The sequence below is a fragment of the Polistes fuscatus genome, unplaced genomic scaffold (genome assembly GCF_010416935.1).
Source record: "Polistes fuscatus isolate 324 unplaced genomic scaffold, CU_Pfus_HIC Scaffold2, whole genome shotgun sequence".
Taxonomy (NCBI): Eukaryota; Metazoa; Arthropoda; class Insecta; order Hymenoptera; family Vespidae; genus Polistes; species Polistes fuscatus.
Genome location: NW_025113096.1, coordinates 13047555 through 13069086, shown reverse-complemented (window position 1 = coordinate 13069086; position 21532 = coordinate 13047555). Strand labels below are relative to the sequence as shown.

Below are 21532 nucleotides of genomic sequence, written 5' to 3'. Positions count from 1 at the left end.
ACTCTGTGACGTAAGATACCTAGGTAGATATTTTGCTACATCCATATGACGTAAAGTGATAACACGTCGTAAGGCATCGTCGCTATGATTTAGAATAATTCTTAGAAAAAAAATCCTTGAGTCCTCCGTAATGCATTGGCGCATACGATGAATTATAACGATATAAAATGGCGATATACGCATATATAGCAAAATGGTAAACATAACTTACGTATATATATATACATATGGAAGCTAGCGTATTGCGTCTTTTCAAGAACTGCCAGACTTTTGCTGGAAAATCTTGACAAAAAAAAAATTAATGCATCTTATTAAAAAGAAGGAAAAAGCAAAAGGGAAAACATAATTAATAGCAGCTTTGAGATGTTCTTTTTAAAAAGAATGTGCGTGCTAAGTAGAAATGTTAATAAAATATCTCTACGTATCTTACAAATTTTGTCACGATATAAACATTTGGTAAAAGGAGGAAAAATGGAGGAGAATAAAACAAACAGAAAAATAAATAGAGAAAGAAAGCAAGAGAAAAACGTTAAACGAAACTAGAAATTTTGAAGGCATCGGCAACTTTTTACGTCTATCTTCCATTTATCTTCGTACATGTGAATCGTAAACAAAAAGAACAAATAAAATTAATAGATTTGTAGTAGAAATACAAGCGTAACAGAAGTGCAATATACATGAATATTTATTATTTATCTATCTTGATATTTATATTATTATTATCATTATTATATTAACTCTTATGATGATTATTTAATAAGAAAAAGACGACTTTCTATATAACAGCTTCCTACATTTGGGCGTACTCGTTAGATTCATTCATGTTCTTGTATTTATGAATCCGCAAAACCCTAGTGTAATACTACTATTTCGCTTTAGATGATAAATGGATTTTATTTATTATTCAGCTTTGCGGTATATATAATTTTCATTACTCCCTTTGTAATTTTTTTTAACAAGAACAATGACAGATCTGTTCGAAAAAAAATAAAGTTAATTTGAATCGTTATTACGATTTCATAGAATGATATACAAATATGTCTAACGTAAACGTTTTAAATAAATTACTAAAAGGAAAGTCCAAAACATTTATATAGTCAGACATTTTTTAAGGAGTTGTTATATATATCCACTAATTGCTTTTATGCTCTTATTAAACAGAAATAAAGAATTAAATTAATAGATACGAATATGCCAATAATTATGTTAAGCGTTAAAAAAACATCATTATCGCAGTTTCTCGTTTTTCGGCGTATTATTTAATTGATGACTTTTTTTCATCTTGTCCTCCGAATTATGTATTTAAATTAGTATTTATACGATAGCAATCATAACTTAACAATTCTGTACCACGCGTTGCCTGTGCCTTTAAGATAATTTAATCTCTGTATTGAATTTGATTTAATACATTCGAGATCGGTAACGTAGCCCTATACCAAAATTTATATTTAATTATATTTAAATTATTAATTTGTTTAATTTCGTTTGATTGTTTTGTATTTATTTCGATTATATTTTCTTATTAAACTTGTTAAATTGTATTATTGTTTTTTAATTTAATATATTTTATATTTCGAGTAATTATGTATGATATCTAGTTTAATATCTCGCCCAAAAAACACCGGTCACGAATGTGTTAATAATCCTAAGAATAAAAAAGAAATAATAATAATAATAATAATAATAATATTAATTATAATATTAATTATAATATTAATTATAATAATAACAATAATAATATTTAAAAAAGAAAAAAAAACCAAAGAGATAGAAAGAAAAGCAATTTATTATCTAACAAGAGCACCTTCATCATTTGCAACTTTAGATTGTTTTCAAACTTTGCACACTTGTAGTGGTCCATAAGAGCTATACATTGTATCCGTTAAAATTTGTTAATGGCCAACAATTTGCGGAAAAAAGTGGAAAGAAATTTCGTAAAAATTCTTATTTTTACTTATATCTTTTGCTTCAGTAGCGGGGGTAGCAGCGCGGTTTCATGTCTCTGATGTTGTCATTGAATCAAGTCTATGACGAAAAGAATTTCTTTCTTTGATTTATTTTTATCATTTCTTATTTTCGTTACTGTAAAATAGTATGTTTCACTCACTTTATTTCTTTTTTTATTTTTCTTGAGTATGTTATATTAATTTTATAGGGAGCATAGTCGAAAAAATGAGTGCATCATATTAGAGTTTTTATTTTATTACAAAATCAACATTACGCAGATAATATAATAAATAATTGTAAATAAAATAAAACACAAAAATTAATATAAATTAATTTTTAATCTGTACGACGAATATCACCCTAAAAAATGAATCATCCCAAGCACATAAAGAGATTAATTTATATGTTATATATGTTATTTATTATGTGTCTATATTTTATGTATTATTTTATTTACAATTATTTATTATATTACTTGCGTAATGTTGATGTTTTAATCAAATAAAAACGTTTACGAATAGAAGAAACTTAACACGCTCTGTAGTATAAATGCACCCATTTTTTTAACTATGTTCCCTATAAAATTAATATAACGCATTCTAGAAAAATAAAAAAGAGATACAGTTAATTAAACATTCTTTTTCTAAACATCTCTTCTCTAAAAATCAAGGAAAAAAATTTTCCCTGTCGAAGACTCGATACGGCGACATCAGGGACACGAGACGCGCTGCTACCCATTTCTGAATAAAAACTTTTACATAATATTTACCCTTCTTTTTTGCTCAAATCGTTAGCCATTGGCAAATTTTCACGGTTGCAATGTATAATCCTTATGGACCATTATAAGTATGCAAAGTTAAAAAAAAATCTAAGGTTAGAAATAATGAAGATGCCCTTGTAAGTCGGAGTGGGCTTCCCTTAATAATTATTTCAAGTTATTACCATTGAAACGCTGCCAATATGCGACGGAAAGGAAAATACTTGAGGCAAACGGAGGGGTGGAAAGATTAAAAAAAAGAAGATAGATAGGAAAGACTCCATTGAAGATATATAAAAAGTTATCTAGCGATTTAAGGTAACGTATAAATAATTAATTAGCCAGCGCCGGGGACGGAAGGTAAGGTAGCGCTAATAAAGGTGAACACCTGCTAATCTCATCTGTATTGTTATCTGGTAACATAATGCATACAAAAAAACAAAAAACAACAACAATAACAAATGATGTTTAATATATAATTGATTTCATTAATATTGTACTGTACTATTATAAATTACTTTGAAAATTATGAAAAAGAATGTAAGATTACGATTATCCAACACCTGTCCAACTACCTTGCGACTTCCCTGTAAAATTTTTATAACAGCATCATCTTTAAACTCATCAGAATGTCTTCAGATTTTTCAGAATACTGTAAAAGAAGAAAGAACCAAAGTGATATTCTTTAAAAAAAAATAATTATCTTGTTCATTTAATAACTTTTTCCAGTACTGTTTATCGATTGGCATGAGACAGGTCTGAAGCGCCACGCGCAGGATCTCACTTTCGTTGTGGGCCAACGGTTCTCGTTGTTCATTCGTGTAATCATTATATCGTGCATCTTGTTTCATCCCGTCTCACAAACGTTAAAGAGAAACGATTTTTATTCTAACTAATTCTGAAGTTGATCATCCAAAAATCGATCGATACAACATTCTTATCGGAATTCTCAAAACGAACGAAAACTGATTGCTCTCGAAAACCGTTCATACACTGAACTTCTTCTCTCGATTCACGTAAGCTGGATGTCATTATAAAAAAAAAACAAATAAATAATCAAGAATATGATACTGTTCGCTTAACTATTTATCGTAGTAAATTGATGCATTTAGATATCCATATGAAAGTTGACAATTTTTGTTCTTTCCTAATATCATTATGTTTGTGTTGTTCAGAAAAACTTTATATAAAATTTATTATTATTATTATTATTATTATTACTACTATTAATATCTGTAACAGCCATTCCGTTAAGGTTAAGAACTTTCACGTTCTTGTCTGCGAGAACAGAGCGATAGGTTCGATGGTCATCGGAATCAGGGCTATCCTAAAACTGTTTGATATTAGGACTATCCGAAACTACTTGTTCAGGGTTATATAAAAATGCAGCCACACAGCAGCGATGTCTCCCTGTCGGGCCTACGCAACCGTTGCACACATCCCCCTCTACCTAACACTTTTCGCAGGTATAAAATACGCGACAATTCTTTGCTCGCTTTCTTCGTTCACCCACATCTTTCGACACAGCAAGGATCGCGTGCATCGTAAATATCATAGTTGTTGATATTTATGTACTTGTTAATAAAGATAAACCAGTGTTTGCACCCTAGATATTGTTATTTTTATTATTATTATTATTATTATTATTATTATTATTATAAGATATTATATTATATCTCGAAATAAAACATCGAGCCAAAGAAAATGCGCACATGTTGACTCTTCAAAAATAATATATCAGAGAATGTAAGTTCTTTGATCTTATACACGTCAAAGTTTACCAAAAGACAGAGTGCATTTCTCGAACGTCGAGAAATATTGCTGATGATCTTCGAAAAATTAACCGATCATTTCACATCACGTGCAAATACACGTAACCTCAAAAATCATATCGAAAGCCAACCATCTGTCCATCGAAGTTATTTTAAGCTCGTAGAATACGCAGAAATATTCCCGATGAATTTCATGCTAATCGAAACTTTGATCTCGCGTACCTCCTACTTCAAATAATAGTATTATTCAATATTATTATTATATACTTATATAAATAAAAGAAATTAAATGTTTTGGATGCAATGCCATGTTCTCCAACATTTTTTTACATCAACATCTTTCGTTGCAGATTGTACATTCCAAAAAAATGTCACGGGAAATGCAATCATCGTCCGATGATCGTTCAACGGAAATAAATCAAGATGACTTAAGCGGTACCATGGTAGCCTCATCTGAGTGTCAAAATGTGAACGTAGATGATTCCGTACCCGAGGTAGTAAAATATTTGACCACTATTGCTTAAAAAACTAAATCACTTGAAACATATGTATATTTGATATATTTTTTATAACAAATAACTTTTTAACAGATTGTATTATCGAATAAAGGTGGTCCAAAATTGATTCACAATGATTACATGTACACAATGCACAAGAAACACCCTCAATACATCCGTTGGAGATGCGTCGGTAGAACAACCCATTGCAGAGGAACTCTCTTAACAACAAAAAATTGCACGAAGCCGCAAGTAAGTATGGAGCATAATCATAAACCAAATTTTGCAGCTGCTCAACTGGCGAGGAAACGTTATCTGGAACTTGGAAAACCACGCGTGTTGATGAGTGAGTTATTAACATTTATTTAATTGAATTATTATATTAAAATCATGTGCTACCATTATTCATAAGATAATTTTTTTAAAAGTGTCGTCTGAAGAAAAAGGAAATGTTCATCAGTCATTCGATGAAATGGAACCAGTTACAATTTTATCAAAAATAGATGAAATCGACAAATGTAAAAATCACGAAGATCGTCAGCGATGGAAGAAACGTACTGCTAAAAGAAAAAGTAAGTAGTTGGAATTATTCGCTCGTTGGCATGACTATAAATTAAACATTCTTTCGAATTTCCTCGACCTATCGTTCAATTCAAACAATAGTAGTACCATCGAATTATTCGAACATTGTAAATTTACGCGCCATAAAACAACATGTGTATATAATTCAAAAGAGTCGTTTGTCGTCGCTCGCACAAGATGGCGTTTAATTTGACTGTAATCGGCTCGATCTTTAAAAGACATGCATTTGGATGAAGGATGAAGAGGGGAGATTAAAGGGCAAGAAGAGGTAATAGTGGGGCGAAGGAGCAAGAGGAAGTAAGGGTCTAGCTAGCGAAAGACGGTCGGTAGGCGATCGATGAAACGAAATAAAATGAGAATTGGCGCGCGAAGAAGACCGAAGAAACACCGGCCGGCCGGCAGATTCGGCTTGAGTCGACTAGATTCGGGATTATTCGTCTCGACCAGACTCGGTACTCGCGATTGGCTAACGGGAGACGAGGCGATCAGCTCGGTTAGTAGGTGAGCGCGCTCTCAAGAGAGATGCACAACAAGAGGCAAACTAGTAGGTAGAGAAGCAAGCAAGGAATCAAGCTGCCAGGCAGGCAGGCAGGCAGACACACGCAAGAGAGCGCGAGACGACCACGGGACGCGGACGGATAATATGCGTCGACGACCGGCGGCGCCGTCGCACATGCGCGCCCTGACGCGCCCCTATGTTCGTTCACCGATTTCGATTTTAGTCACTCCCGGGTTCGGCTTCGGGAAAAATCGTTCCGCTCTCTCGCTCTCTGTGCGTCCGAGGACACCACCCAAGTGCAGGACGCTCTTTTGCCGTTTTACATTTTCCACTTCCTATCTTTCTATCGGCGATATTACGTGAGATCAACGACGTGTCCCGCCTTTTCTCACGCCGGGACGACGATTTTCGCGGTATCCTTGCTCAACTGATCGTATATATACCTACATATATATATATATATATACACACGATATGTATATGTGTATGTATGTATGTATATATATACTCTATAGATAAAAATACAAATACACAATCTTACTTGACGACGTACATACATTTTCTTTTTTCTCATTTTTTTCTTTCTTTCGTCGCCATTCTCTTTTCCGTGTTATATGCGAGAGAGAACGAATTTTATGCAAACGCTTTCATGTATATATATATTTATTTATACGTCGTTAACCCGTAACTATGGTCGTGCCACTGCTAACTTGACGCATTGTCGGTGAACGCAAGCCGATTTTATGCGGATCGAAAATATGAAGTAGGGGAGAAAGAGGGAGGAGAGAATAGCTAGCGTACTGATTATAAAAAGAATCGCGCGATTAAATATAAATGAAGAAATCCTGGTGCGTGAGAGAAAAACAATAACCAAGATGTTATTAAAATATTTGACATCGTAGTTTTAAAAAAAAAAATAGAACACATCTTCGTAAAAACGCACCAGGGTCGATAAAACCAACACTGCTACCGATCCGGTACGCGCACTAGTGATTGAACAGTCAAACAACGACGTCAGTGGCTTCTTCCCCCTTCCTCCTCGCCCTTTCCGCACAGTTGGCTTCGTTTTATCTTCTCTCGCGCGGGAATTTTTTTGTATCTTTCTATGTTTCGATAAACGAACAAGAGCCAACCCAGCGTGGTGTGTGCCGTGTGTCATCACAACGGTAGCCATTTTATAGCCGGTCGTGGCTTTTATTCATACGTGGTCGGTAGGGAGGGAGTAAGAAAAAAAATAGAAAAAGAGAGAGAGTAGTAGGTCGGTACGTGGGGTAGTAAGCGCGAACGAGATAGAACGATGCGAGTGGGTGGGAAACTGCTATAGCAGAAATATAGAAGATCACGCGACAAGGTTTAAGAGAAAGGGCGGACGGTAGAGAGGAAGGGGAAATACGTAGCGCGTGCGAATGTGTTCCCCGTGCGCCTTGGGACTTCTCGAAATCTTTAAAGCACTTGCGTTTATATATTACCTAAATATAATAATCTTGGATAGAGGATATTGCGTGAGACTTACAAATATTGAATAGTATAATGATAGTCTTTATCGATAGATATCGATTTTGGAACTTACAATATTGCGAGATAGCTATTTTTAATCTATACAAAGTTGCTTCAGAAAAGAATTCAAAATAAAGCATATTAGAATGATGAAAACGTATTCGATATCTGTTAAATTCGAAAAACTCTTAACAGTTGTTGAGTACCCGCTCCTACTCTACTACGTTTCGAAGAAATCATTAACACATGCTCGTCACCGTGTTTTCTTGACTGGGGAAGGAGCTTCTAGGGGGTAGAAGACGTACGTTGCATGCTTTATCGGCTCGTCGAGGACGATTATCGTTGGTGCTTTTTTTAGAAGCCTTCGCGAACGACTTCCACGATAGTTTCGAACGATGCCTTTTACCGCCGCGATATTTCTGAAATGCTTCAGTTCACAGCATTCGAATAAAAATTTTGAAAACAATCCATATTATCGATTCGATTTGAAATCATCTTTATTTAGTAATAGCTTAAAGGGGAAAGAATCATCACGTGCACATACATGATCCACGAAAATTGTTTTAACCGGTCACGTTACGTATTACCTAAATACTTACATCATCGCATATATTATAGAAGAAGATCGTTTGCTTTTCTGAGACTAATGTAAGATATTATTGAAATAATTTTGCATAGATATCTCATTACTTAATAATTTAGTATATCAATAGACACAAATATTTTATGAGTAAACTCAAATATTGCTAATACAAATTACGTCTATATTTATTCTTATTTAGTAAATCAGTACAAATTAGAAGTACTATTATTCTAAAGAATGTATAAAGGAATCCTACACAGTGATTGACCTTGACATCAAAAAATTGTAATAATTTCTTTTTTCTAAAATTCATATGTGTTATTAAATATACATATCGATGGCCGATTGTATATCTCAACGTTGTAGAAAATAGGAAATGCAATAGATTTCATTGGAACGTATCCAAAATTTTTAGAAGACATATTGACAAGCATACCACCTAAGAGTTCAATAACTTTCTTAATCCATTCGTCTAATTTTGTCAAAAGTGGTTGCTTCGAATTTATTCGCTAGCAAATTGAAATATTCGCTATCTTCTTCTTCTATCTTTCTTCACGTATAATATTAATAATAAGAAATAAAATTATCCTTCCTTGCCGATGCATTGCTCTGAAATTTTGGTTTCGCGGAAAAAAAAAGATCGTCACGTGATTTCCTTATCGATTTTTAATAAACATAGAAAATAATTATAAGAATCACACACATTAATCGAGTGTATAATTTTCGTTCTCTCTCTTGTGTACTAACCAAAGACCAGCCTAATTTAAAGATATTCAACGATTATTTTCTCAAGATAAAAATGCAATACTTCGTTGGATGAAGAAAAAGAATGCGGAAAGAAGACGCACCTCGGGCCATAGCGGAGAACCGAGATAGTGCAAAAGTTTAAACGTTGAAAAAAAGGGAGTAGAATAAAAAGAATAGCGAAATAGTAAAAGAAAGACTACTGATAACCCAAGCGTTGAATAAGAATAATTCAAGACGGCGAATACCGGTGCAACTACGACAGGTCGGCTTGTATTGGTGGCCGGTACCACGGACACCACCAAGCTGACTTCGCACAGAATCATCCAAGAACAAAAATTGAGTGCTCGAGGGAGTGGCGATAGTGGTGGTGCTAACACAAGCTCGAACGACGAGCTCGTCGAGTCAGTCAGAAAACTCGAAGGAGTAGCGATGAAGCAGGAACCGGAAGATGAGGAGGACTGTTATCTCGAGGACAATGGAATGCCTGTTGTGTCGCCGGCTTCCTCTCCACCCTCTGCTGCTAGTAGGCACACCAATACGACCCACAGGGTGAGATCGCACGCGCGCAGTCTCCGAGCGATGGCCAATCCCAGCGCAGTTTGGGCTCACTTCGACCTCTGTGCGAATGACCCGCTGCGTGCTCAGTGCCGTATATGCGGTGCCGTTGTTGTCAGGGGTGGCGCAAATCCTCGACAATGCGGCACCACCAACCTCCATCGGCATCTCAGGGTACACCATGGAGGCAGACTCATCGGCAGAAGTTATCACGGTAAACAACAGAACCACATGCTGCGAAACTAATCGTTGATTTTCGACGATTTCACTTCATTTGTTGTTACTATATACATTGATTCACAGAAATATTCGTATCCCCGCTGCTAATTTTAAGCAATTCATATCTATGCCTATAATTCAATTTTTCAAAATTCTTATAATACAGAATTATAATTTAGGACTATTAAACTTTTAAATTAAAATAAATTTTATTGCAAAAGAGTATTTTATTATAAAAGAAATATAATTTTACATAGAAAATAACAAAATTGAAATGTGCCTAATCGTCTCAAAAGCATTATGAAATACAAAGGAAGGCCAATTGAGCACCGCTTACAAAAATATTAATTTTATATTTTTATTATATCTTGTGTAGGTACGAATATTCCTGTGAGACTAATTTTTTATTATTTATGTAAAATTATATTTTTCTAGCAATAAAATGTCTTTTTGCAATAAAATTTATATCAATTTGAAAGTTTAATAATCCTGAAATATTTTTCTGTACATAAAAATTTTGAGATTTTATATTACAAGCAAATATCAATTATTTAAAATTGACAGTGGTGGCGGGTATGAATATTCCTGTGGCTCACTGTATATTATAATATAATATATCTCCGAATTATCTTCCTTTTAATGTTTTTTCTTACCATACTGTACATATATTCTAATCCCTAGTTTTATTTCATTATAGTTTTACAGTCCAACACGCCTGCCTCACAATCTAATGCAACTACCACTAAAACCATTAGAATAGCAACTCAATCGTTTATGAGGCCACATATAAGAAATATCGCGCCAGCACCCTCCCCACAGCAACAGCAACAACGACAGCCAAAGACTCTTGTATTAAAAACGATACCATTAAAGGTGAAGCAGGTTGCGCCAACAACGATTAAGATGCCACCAAGACAGACTCCACAAGGCGTGCCACAAAATATTGTGCATCAACAACCTACGGAGGTATCTGAAACAAATTATACGTACGCTACTTTGATCGAACAAATTAAAACGATTCGTATTAATTTCAGGTGTGTCTAAGGTGGAATAGTTACCATAGTAACATGCAGAATAGTTTCCCATCCCTTCTGGATTCGGAACAGTTTGTTGACGTAACCTTAGCTTGCGAAGGACGATCTCTGAAATGTCACAAGATGATTTTATCCTCGTGTAGCGATTATCTGGCAGATTTGTTACGAGAAAATCCTTGTCAGCATCCCATAATCTTAATGAAAGATTTAAAATTCTGGGAAGTTGAAGCATTAGTCAAGTTCATGTATCGCGGTGAAGTTAATGTAGCTCATGACAAATTACCTCAATTATTAAATGCAGCTGAGGCATTACAGGTTAAAGGATTAGCTGGACCTAGTCCTTCCTCACAGGTAACGAATATTTACATTATAATATTGGAGTATAAATATAGGAATCGTATTTTCAAGCTAAGTAATTCAAACTTTGAATATCATTCGTTTGCAGAACTCGAAACCACCGATGCTTATACCTCAAACAAAAACGTTAATATCTCAACCAGTAGTGCCACATATTGTAAACGAAACCAAAGAAAAAAAGCCTTCTACTTCTGGCGTCCCTAATCTTTCTAGTCCTAAACGCGCGCAAAAAAGACAACAATCGGAACCTCCTGAGCCACGACCTTTCACAAAAATTCGCTTACAAAGACCAATTACACCAACATCTCCTCCTACAACAGTAAAAACTGAACCCTTGGATATACCTCTAAGTCCCACCGAAATATTTCCCGAAAGTAATGAAGATAACTCAAATCCAGTGAATTTTGAAAAGCTTATCAGTTTTCACGAGGAAGATGATCCAGGTGGTGATGATCTCAATAATGAAACCAGAGAAATAAATTTCTGCGAAATACCTGATCCACCGGATTTGAATGATTGCGAAGATCAGATGGAATTTGTACCTACGGACTTTCTAGAACAAGAACAAGATATCGTTGAAGAATCGGAACCAGGTTGTAATAAAGATGGTAAAGATGACTTGACTGATCACAGCTCTATTGATATTGGAGAAGTTGATGATGAGCGAGATGGAGAAGAAGAAGAAGAACCATGCTCGAAGGAGGGCAAGACAGAGTAAAACGATTTTACTTGGTATTGTTAGCAATGAAACTAACAACTAAATGGCAATTCAATCCAAAACGAAAAAACAAATACATTCGAACAGTTAATGATTATCTGCGAACGTTGTCGTTAATATTGTTATGAAATTTACAGTAAGTCAATCATAACATTATTCACATTTCAAATTGTGTTTTTGAGATACAAATTCGTATTAACGATTCAATTTTTCCATACAAAGAAGATGATATCTAAAAATGTTTCTTTGTTTCTATTTTTTGTTTTATTTAGATAGCACTTTTTTCATTATGTATTCCTGGTGGACAGACCGGAATGTATGACACAAAATTTGATCAAAACAAGATGAGTGCACTAATACATTCTACATTGTTGTCCTTTACTTATGGTTCCAATAGTAGAAGTTAATTTTACTTAATACTTCATTTTAATAACATTAAAAATGTAATATTCTGAAAAAAATAATACGTCATTAAAAAAAAGAAAAAAAAACAAGAATGTTTCAACACCGAATATGAAATATATTTTGTTATCAACTTTCCCGTATAAAATTAAATAGCTGATCTTACGTTGCACTTTTTGTGTAAAACTAATAATTCTGACTGTATTCAGTTGCCTGTCCACCACAAATATGTGAATGAAGATAATTCATATCGATCATTTGCTCAATAAAAATGTACATACGTATTTTATCAGTTATCGTGATATTTTCAGGAACAAAGTGCATTATAATAATATTTAACGAAATTAATGATTTATTTTCTTTGGCTGAATGTGTTTTGAATCTTTTAATTAAAATTTATGCGTTTTTGTGTGATCTAAGCGTAATTTAAATATTTTAAGAACTAGAAGAATATGATAATATTCCACTTGCTTCCAAGTTACATATTAAATCATTGTCTCATTAATTAATGATAAATCGAAGCTATTGGTAGCGAAACCAGTTTGATGGCTTTAAACGATACGCCAAAGAATCGAGCGTGATAAAATAAGAAAATTTCTTTAAACATAAAAAAAATCAAAGCTTCCGCACGAACTGAAACATTATTCTGTTACCGTTGATTTTGGATTTTAGCCCTTGTCGGTTATATATTACCTTTGACGTGATGTTTTAATTCTAACAGTCGTATTTCACGTAAGAGGTGACAAGACTGAACAAGTAAAAACCTACTGATTGCCGAGTATAAACTTGCATCCTGTGAATACTTATTTTTAGGTTTAAAAATTTACAAATTAGAAGTCAACAAATATAGTGATACTTCAGTGATTGTTTTACGTGTACTTTAATATTTATTATAATGATGATGAAGTTTATAAAAATTTTGAAGATTCTAATTTATAATCATTTTAAAAATGCTTAAAATCTTTATAAATTATATTATAAAATATTATTTTTTTTACAGATTTTACGTTCAGAAAACAATTAATTTCTTTATTCTAAAATTTGAAAATCTTAATATTTAATTTTAAAGAGTGTTTTTTCTAATAAATATTTTGTATGTTATATTTAAATTAAAATCAGTGTATCAATAATAATTCAAAAAATAATTTTAGATAAAATTACAATAAAATAATATATTTTCACTCGGAATAATCATATTAAAATACCATTACCAAAAAGAAAATTCCTACGAAACGATAAGTTCTATATCAACCCTTTGACCGATAAGGGTTAAAATCTGCGACAAAAATATTTTATTTTTCGTATTTAACTGAAAATATAGCTATAGAACAATCTATATAATTATTTATTTTCGAAGATAAGTTTTTTGTTTTTTATTTGATATGCATATCGATGAAAACGTTATAATCGGCATTCGATGGAAATGCATTTAAATATTATACGAATTTGTCAGAAATTTATGTATCTTCTTTCGGTGTTAAAATTCTATTTGAAAAAATATCGATGCATTTATACAAATTAGAAATAAATTAAGGATGCATTCGATTATCTGTAAGTAAGTATTTAGATTAATCGCATGTCTACAAGATTTTATATAATACCTTCATTTAAATTTTAGATTTTAGATTGTTGTATACTCGTTTATTTAACATTTCGAAGCTCGTGCATTACGTCTTATTGTAAAAATTCTAATAAATAAACAAAGAAGATTGGTTTTATTAATTAAAAATATTACAGTATATGTGTTAAAGGGCAGTATTGCGTAAATATTCAATCGATCGCACGATGTCGATTCTACGATTGGAAAGTATATGTACATTGTAATATGTGAAATATTATGTCTTATAAATAAACAGCTATTATAACGTATGGCAAAATAAAGAATTTAATTATTATAACTTTATATTTAATATTTATATTAAAAATTATATTATTAACTTTCTTTTAAAAACATTCAGATTAAATACAGAATTTATCATTTCAATGATACAACAAAATTTATTTGTGTCGTTCAATCAGTTAACTGTTATTGACTAATATACTCGTCACAGAGAAATGGCAATATTTTGTTTTATGACGAGTATATTCGTGTGGAAAAAATAATTACTATTTACTATTTAAATTGCAATGTTTGTATTAAAAACTAATATGCAAAACTTCATATGCAAATTATATGTTTAAATTAAGTAAATAAATAAATGTTAGTAATAAAAATTAATAATGTTATAAAAAAAAATAAAATAGCCATTTGATTAGAACTTAATTCAATATTATAAGAATTACACATACTTTGTATTTGGTGAATATACTCGTCATTGCTTCATTTTGGCAACATAATCTAATGGTAATTACAAACTTTTCAAAGAGGTCGCCACAATTAACTAGTTAACATGTTAAACGCTGTTGCTCTTAAATTATCGGCGTAAAAAAAGAAAACAAAATAAGCTCTCAACGCTAACCCTTTCGCTCCGAAGGGTGTACATATGCACCCTCGAAGAATGAACATTCATATACCAAGGTATACGATCTCGAAAAGTAGGCGCTCGTGTGCGAAGAGCGTACATAACGTTCAAACCATATATGTATAATATTCGTAGCTGTTCGTAGCATTCCGTACCTCAGTGTCGACTGACTAGTTAGTAATGCGCTCCGTTCACAGCGATCATATTTTCTCACAAGCTTACCGTAGCGAAAAGGTTAACATAAAATGTAAATATCGATCTAAAAGAAAACCTACATTACCTACAAAACAAAATGTGACATTACCGACCGAGCCTTATGTCATACATAAAATACACTACTACAAGATGGCGTATGACTGATCCGAATAAGCTGTAACCACTTATATCGTAGAAATAATTAATATTTCTCGACAACAACGGTGAGGTCGCTTCTCTCTCTATTCATAACCCAACGGAGAAAACCAAGTAGAGAAACGAAAAGGGAGAAAGAAAAGGGATAGAGAGAAGTGAAACGAAACTAAACGAGTACTAAGTTACACCCGCTTATCTTTAACATAAGTCCTAGTGCGTAGCCTGTCGACTATCGTGAAACGCCACTATACCTCCCTCTATCCCTTCTAACGTCGAACTGTCAAATCTAAGGAACCTTGTTTGTATACGAAATTTTTATCGAGCCTTTGGGGTTCACATCGCGTCTCGAAGAATACGACAGGTCAAACGAACGAGACAAACATAAAGCAGGTTCGTACTCGATTCGAGCGTCCTTTATAAGAGGGATGAAAGGACCTCGACGTCGAACGAGAAGCTTTTTACACACCTTCACCAAAATCAAAAAGCTTCGACCGTGATGTGACACCGGCGCTTTTACCATGGACCTGTCGCTTCGTTATCTATTTTCGTTTTTCCTCTTTAATAATCGTCACTCCTAATCGCTATCGTATCGTGCACCTTCCAAGCGTTTATTCTTCTTCTTCTTAATCACTTAAGTTACAAAAGTTTTTACTCCTATTTGTTACCTATATATATATATGTATATATATAAATGATATATATATATAAAAACAAAAAAGGATTCTATACAAATAGCGTGCACTTAATTCATTTTGAACGCTGTCATGAATTTTTGTTTTTCTTAACCTAACATCAGATCAATGACTGATGATGATAATATTCGAAGATATACGTCACGTATGTATATATCCGTAGGTATACATGCATGTCATATGTATTTTATAAAAATCACTATAATTCTTGAAGAAAGTAATAATGCGATAACTTTTTGCACTTTTATACGTTTGAAAAGTGCAACTTGTGTCATTACTAATAATATTAGTTTTCTTTTATACGTAATCTAAATACTTCCTGCTTTTTCGTCTCTTATTTTTTACTACGACCTACTTTCTGTACTTCTAATATTTTTTTAAAATTTAAGTTTAGTGTTCATCATTATCTTCAGAATTTTTTTAAAAAGAAACATCGTGTCCACGCGTAGATTTTTTATTCTTTCCCTTAAATCAAATATTATTTCACAAAATTAGTTTGATCAACTATTCAATTGGAATTAAGAAAATAGCCTCCTTCCTTTTTTTATTTGAGATTTTAACATCCAACGTATAATTATATTGAGGTAAAGATTCTTTTATTTAGTCAATGATAAAAAATCAATGTATGCTGTTATATGTTATAATCTCTTTATGTATACAGAATGAGCCGCATAATGGATGAAAAAGAAGAGTTAGTTAAGAAAGCTTTATTTAGCTTTGTAAGAAAACAAGTACCTACTGCACAGCTAAGGTAACTTTATCATAGTATTATAGTTAATATAAATCCGTTACTTATTGTTTCTAAAATATATATCTTTACTTTAAATATTATATTTTTTAGTTTAATTGACGACATTGTACTCAGCTATGTGGTAAGCATGGTAGAAGAAAATGCTATGGAGGAAGAATTAGATGTGGATGGTTTATGCGAAATGGTTTCTGCTTGTCTTCCTGAATTTTCAACTATCGAAAAAGAAGCTGTATCAAAATGGTTACTTGACGTTGAAAGTAAACTACGTCAGGGAAGTAAGGAAAATGAAAATTGTCAACCTCATGATCCATTGAGTCATATTAGCTTAGCAGCTCTTCTACCACCTGGTACTCAAAGAATGCGAGTACATCATCTCTCAGAAACTAGTGATGCGGGCAGCGATTCCAGTGGAGAATACTTTTCTGAGGTACACACAACCCAGATGCATCTACCCCCTCTACACGCACACACACACACAATAATTTTTATAATCTAATTAACTTTCTTACCTCTTCAGGAATCATCTTGGCATCAAGTTGCACTCCTACAAGAAATGTTTCCAGCTGCTAGCCCAGCTGAAGCTCGACATTGTTTAGCAGTTGCTGGAGGTGATATAGCCAGAGCAGCTCAATTAGCTTTGCATCGTCAAGAAGCTGGCCAAAGTATTGTCAGCAATCTGACATTTTTAACGGTATGCATTTATCTAACATAAATTCATATAGACGTATTTTCAATATTTGAAGTAATTTAACAGCAAATACATAATACTTAATATGTTTACATGAAAAATAAAGAAGGGTAAATTTATGTATACTAGCCCAATGGTCGGAATAAAGCCAGGGTAAATGACGAAGAATTGAAGTCACGTATCATCGCTCGGTATAGTTACGTCGACAGGGATGATGATTCTCGCGAACATCGTCCGGTTGCGCCTAAAACAGAACCAAAGAAATTAGTGCGCTATCTGGACAATAAAATCGTAAGTGTAAAAGGTGAACGTTATACTGAAGTACGAAGAGGAGGCGAAGATGAGGAAGGCAACGAAGGCGGTAGAAAACGAGGTCATTGCCGTCCGTAACCAGTCCCTCTGCCTCCACCACCTGACCCACCCCCTTGGAGGCATCTGATTTCTAATTAAGCCTTCGACTTAGATTTTTCCCATCTCGCTTATGTAGTGATACGCGTGATACGTATTGGTAGTATTGGATTTTAACAAATATCTCGGTGACATCTCTCTCTCTCTAACTGATATTATTATATTTTTTTTAATATTTGAAATGGTATATTTTTGTTTACATCTTATGACATGTTATAAAAAATGAACAAATGTGTAGTACAAAATAAGTTTATGCTCGATTATTATGTATGTACTTATAAACAAATATGTGAAGTTGTTGAAATCCAATACGTAGTATATGGATACAGATTATGATATTTTTTTGATCGAGCGTACAATGGCCATGGAAAAAATACTTGTATCCATTATTTGGATATATATGGTTGTACAGTTAGTGAAAAATATTATATTACAGATAAAGTGATTGATGATTAGAAAAGACTTGTAAGAAAAAAAAAAGATTTATCATAGTATGTCACATATAATCATAATCTAGCAAATGACAAAATTTTTTGACTCTTGCAGCTAATAAATATATAATAACATGTTTTATGGGAACGAGTTAAACATGCATTTTTCTATATGTTAATTGACAATTATAGGTTCCTACGAGCAACATTTATATATTAATATTTTGTATGTTAAATTAACATATATTACATATATTAACATATTTTGACAAAAGCACATGATTTTCTTATGATTATTTTATTTACAAAATAAGCTTCAATCAAGTGAGCTGGCTATTGTAAACTCGGCTGTAGCCCATTTATTCCAACGATATTCTGTCAATGACCTTTGATACTTTATATTTTTGCATACCCTCATTTTTATTGCTTTTTGTGTCGCATATTATTTATTTAATATGTAAGAAACTTTTGGTTCCTTACTATATTTCTATCAACACGTATCTTCTTGCATTTTTAGTTTATCTATAAAATGTATCAATAAACCACCAATAATACGAGAGCGTATAGTTTCTAAGTGTGATCAGTTGCTTCAAATCTAAATAAATAGACATCATGAAAAGTTTCTCTTACTGCATGTTCATAGTGCGGAGAAACTTATGTATTAAATTATTCCTATGATGATGTTTGCCAAGTAGTGGCAAAATGACGTATACAAAATGAATTTCTGATAATTGCACTCATGATAAAATAAAGTATAAAAAATAAAATTTTTTTGACACATCTATTTACAGATTAACAAGAAGCTAGAAGCTAACTAGACTAGATCTTTAATGAAGCATTTTAGTAAAATATAAGCCATTATAAAAAAAAATATGACTATAAAAAAAGTCATTGTCCGTTAAATAATCAAAAATCGTCAGCAAAAAATAATAATTATATTAAGATAAAAGCATTTTCTGCTGACAGTATCGGCAGCATAAAATCTTGTTTATTCGGTTATAGTTAATGAACGTACGTATGAAAATGTTTGGTATTATAAATTAATATAAAGTTATAGATTTCAAGTCATAAATCTTAGTATACGTCTTAGGTAGGCAAGAACATATATACCACACATTTAGGCGGGATACAATTTGCTTACCACGCCATATGATTTATCAGTATTACTATTTTTACTGCTATCATCACTACTTTTAAAAGATAGTATACACATAATCACTGTTACAGTCTTTTGTGTTAGATAACATATAATCTATGATAGAAAATCTGATCAAACAATTTGTAATATTCTCATGCTGTTAATTGTGACATGTACTCCGCGATACTATGTTTATATTGCACGTATTGACAGCAAACTGATAGAAAAATGAAAATTGTCAAATAATGTATCATCATTGCTGTCAGTTTATGGAATGATACATTTTGTATTTCTATAGTTTTTCCATTGTGTATAAAATGATAGCATTAATCAGCTCTTGAACTTTTATTATAATACAATTGCAATATGTGCACATTTTATGTGTGTATATATTTACTATTTATTCTGAAGTATGTTTAATCTTAGTAGATAAGAAACAATACCTATTTTCTGCTAACAAAATATCATTTAGTTGATGGTTTCTTATATAGCTTATATTATTATTATATAATATTAATGCAGCATATAAATTATATAGTACAATAAAGTCAACATGCACGCGTAGTTGAACATGTTTTAAAATATATTACTTTTGAATTCTATTTAGAAATATAGAATTTTTCTTTTTTATTTCCTTGTAAGCTTTTACATACTTCATGAAAAAGATTATAAAATATATCATATATGTCTCATAACGGGCCAACCCTTGCCATAGATAATTATAAATTAAATATACCCATAACATATAACTATATTAATAATTATAATCTCAGCAAACATGTTCTTTGTAAACTAAATGTATTCTACTACCTGTGAATTTAAAAATTATTACTGCTACTCCAATATTTCAAAAAATATGCACATATTATATATATATATACAGAGTATAAAATAGAAGCAAAGTAGAGTACTTTAGTTTTTTGCAAAATTTCTGTAGATCTCAACTTCATACGATATATATGCATTTTGGACAATGATTTCTAGATTACCATACTAAATTATACAACATAGAAATTTCATTTTTATTATATTTATTTTTAATTATGTTACAACAATTATCTTCATTGTTATCCTTTATCGATCATATTGTCATGGCTTAGTTTTGTTTTAATATCGATTTAATAAATTCGATGATTCCATAGAATTTCAGTAATTCTTATAAATCCAATAATTTAACAAATAAAGAAGCGATATTACATATATTAGCGACATTGAAGAAAACAAGATTGATGCCAAATGCTTAATAAGATTTTACATCCCCTTAAACAACATATGGAAACTTCGGGGCCTTATAATATGGTTAAAAAGAATGAATCGGTATTAATATTTTATTTTTCAGAGGAAACAAATTTCATACAAACTCGTTATTAACGTAAGAATTTGAAATGTGTCAGATGTTGATTTGTGTTTCAAAATATTTTCTTAATATAACCCCTTAAACCAATTAACAAATACAAAATTATATCATAAAATTAGGCAATTACTATACATTTTTTTATATAAAACAAATAATTATTAAATCTCCATTCAATAGAGGACTAATTTAAATTTACACACATACGCATATATTTATTTATTCTCACGTTTATTATATATTTTATACTTACCACAACATTGCTTCAAAAGGAAATTTTTGTTGTTTTCAAAAATAAAAACAATGTTTTCTTTTTCTTTTTTTAAAAGAATAATTCACACATTGCTGTGAAACCTTTTCGTGTAAAGTATCTTGTATCTAATATACTCATACATACTATACTTCGTTAAATTTAAAAAATAAGTATATGTCAACACGATAGAACTGTTTCTAAGTGATTTCTAAAAACTTACAGTCGTTCAAAGTATGTATTAAATTTTTTTCAATTACATTTAAAACGACTTCTAAATTTCTTTCATCAAAAAAGTTTATTATTTCTTTCTGTTATTATCATAAAACTTTAATATATATATCTTTCCTGATATACAGGATTTGTAATTATTTATTAATAAAAATTACAAATATAAACTTTAATTAAAAATGAAACCATAAACACTAAAAAGTTAGCAGCAATCAATTTAGCTTATTTATCAGATGCATATCTACTCTTCCAATTAAAATCGGTGCTAAAAAATATTTAATAATCATGTTTTTTTAATTTCATATAAAAAAAAACTAATTATATTATATTTTACCAAAATTTTGTATAAAGAAAATTACTGTGACGCCATCTGTTGTAAGCAAGTAAAATATATTTTCTACCGTAGATAAGTCTTACAAGATCAAAAATATGTATACAGAATTTTATATTTGAATAAAATGAAAAGTAAAACTAAAAAAGAAACAGTTTACTTGACAATATTTTCGTTGTATTGAAGAGAAAATAATAAAATCACGTTACAATTCATTGCTTTCAAGCTATACCGATTAGCCATATTTCAATTAGACATTACTACACTTAAAGATCTATA

At 31.6% G+C, this 21532-nt stretch overlaps 2 protein-coding genes and 4 long non-coding RNA genes across 15 annotated transcripts; 3 read left to right on the top strand and 3 right to left on the bottom strand.

Moving 5' to 3' along the window:
• Positions 1 to 3093: 3093 nt before the first annotated feature.
• LOC122517064 lies at positions 3094 to 3527 on the bottom strand. The gene is made up of 2 exons (XR_006303727.1): positions 3437 to 3527; positions 3094 to 3356 (listed from the first exon to the last, which is right to left on the bottom strand). It is a non-coding gene; the product is annotated as an uncharacterized LOC122517064 (long non-coding RNA).
• Positions 3483 to 12772, top strand: LOC122517058 (protein jim lovell-like). Of its 5 annotated transcripts, none has more exons than XM_043635384.1 (8): positions 3483 to 3720; positions 3995 to 4450; positions 4827 to 4970; positions 5067 to 5319; positions 5402 to 5545; positions 10353 to 10621; positions 10690 to 11040; positions 11135 to 12772. In XM_043635384.1, exons 3-8 carry the CDS (start codon positions 4845 to 4847, stop codon positions 11762 to 11764), a joined length of 1773 nt encoding a protein of 590 aa, XP_043491319.1. In that variant the 5' UTR covers positions 3483 to 3720; positions 3995 to 4450; positions 4827 to 4844; the 3' UTR covers positions 11765 to 12772. The 5 variants fall into 5 exon arrangements, with proteins under 5 accessions (XP_043491319.1, XP_043491320.1, XP_043491318.1 ...); XM_043635385.1 differs by having other exon boundaries at positions 3947 to 4170; XM_043635383.1 differs by having other exon boundaries at positions 3947 to 4450.
• Positions 5125 to 6047, bottom strand: LOC122517062. Its single transcript, XR_006303726.1, has 2 exons — positions 5373 to 6047; positions 5125 to 5294 (listed from the first exon to the last, which is right to left on the bottom strand). It is a non-coding gene; the product is annotated as an uncharacterized LOC122517062 (long non-coding RNA).
• Positions 6382 to 8961, top strand: LOC122517060. The gene is made up of 2 exons (XR_006303723.1): positions 6382 to 6467; positions 8928 to 8961. It is a non-coding gene; the product is annotated as an uncharacterized LOC122517060 (long non-coding RNA).
• LOC122517061 lies at positions 10529 to 14899 on the bottom strand. 2 transcript variants are annotated; one of them, XR_006303725.1, is made up of 3 exons: positions 14784 to 14899; positions 10714 to 10797; positions 10529 to 10625 (listed from the first exon to the last, which is right to left on the bottom strand). It is a non-coding gene; the product is annotated as an uncharacterized LOC122517061 (long non-coding RNA). The 2 variants fall into 2 exon arrangements; XR_006303724.1 differs by lacking the exon at positions 14784 to 14899 and adding an exon at positions 14456 to 14619.
• Positions 14900 to 14968: 69 nt separating this feature from the next.
• LOC122517059 (CUE domain-containing protein 2) lies at positions 14969 to 20231 on the top strand. Of its 5 annotated transcripts, none has more exons than XM_043635393.1 (5): positions 14969 to 15047; positions 16333 to 16422; positions 16513 to 16849; positions 16940 to 17113; positions 17240 to 20231. In XM_043635393.1, the coding sequence occupies exons 2-5, from the start codon at positions 16334 to 16336 to the stop codon at positions 17498 to 17500; spliced, it is 861 nt and encodes a 286-aa protein (XP_043491328.1). In that variant the 5' UTR covers positions 14969 to 15047; position 16333; the 3' UTR covers positions 17501 to 20231. The 5 variants fall into 5 exon arrangements, with proteins under 5 accessions (XP_043491328.1, XP_043491325.1, XP_043491324.1 ...); XM_043635390.1 differs by lacking the exon at positions 14969 to 15047 and adding an exon at positions 15054 to 15369; XM_043635389.1 differs by lacking the exon at positions 14969 to 15047 and adding an exon at positions 15688 to 15830.
• The last annotated feature ends 1301 nt before the right edge of the window (positions 20232 to 21532 follow it).

Coding starts and splice junctions, on each gene's coding strand:
- LOC122517058 (XM_043635386.1), top strand. CDS start 4,845: ATGTCACGGGAAATGCAATCATCGTCCGATGATCGTTCAACGGAAATA. Junction 4,971..5,066: donor TAGATGATTCCGTACCCGAG/GTAGTAAAATAT, acceptor ACTTTTTAACAG/ATTGTATTATCGAATAAAGG. Junction 11,041..11,134: donor GACCTAGTCCTTCCTCACAG/GTAACGAATATT, acceptor ATTCGTTTGCAG/AACTCGAAACCACCGATGCT.
- LOC122517059 (XM_043635389.1), top strand. CDS start 15,787: ATGATGATAATATTCGAAGATATACGTCACGTATGTATATATCC. Junction 15,831..16,332: donor CGTCACGTATGTATATATCC/GTAGGTATACAT, acceptor TTATGTATACAG/AATGAGCCGCATAATGGATG. Junction 16,423..16,512: donor GTACCTACTGCACAGCTAAG/GTAACTTTATCA, acceptor TATATTTTTTAG/TTTAATTGACGACATTGTAC.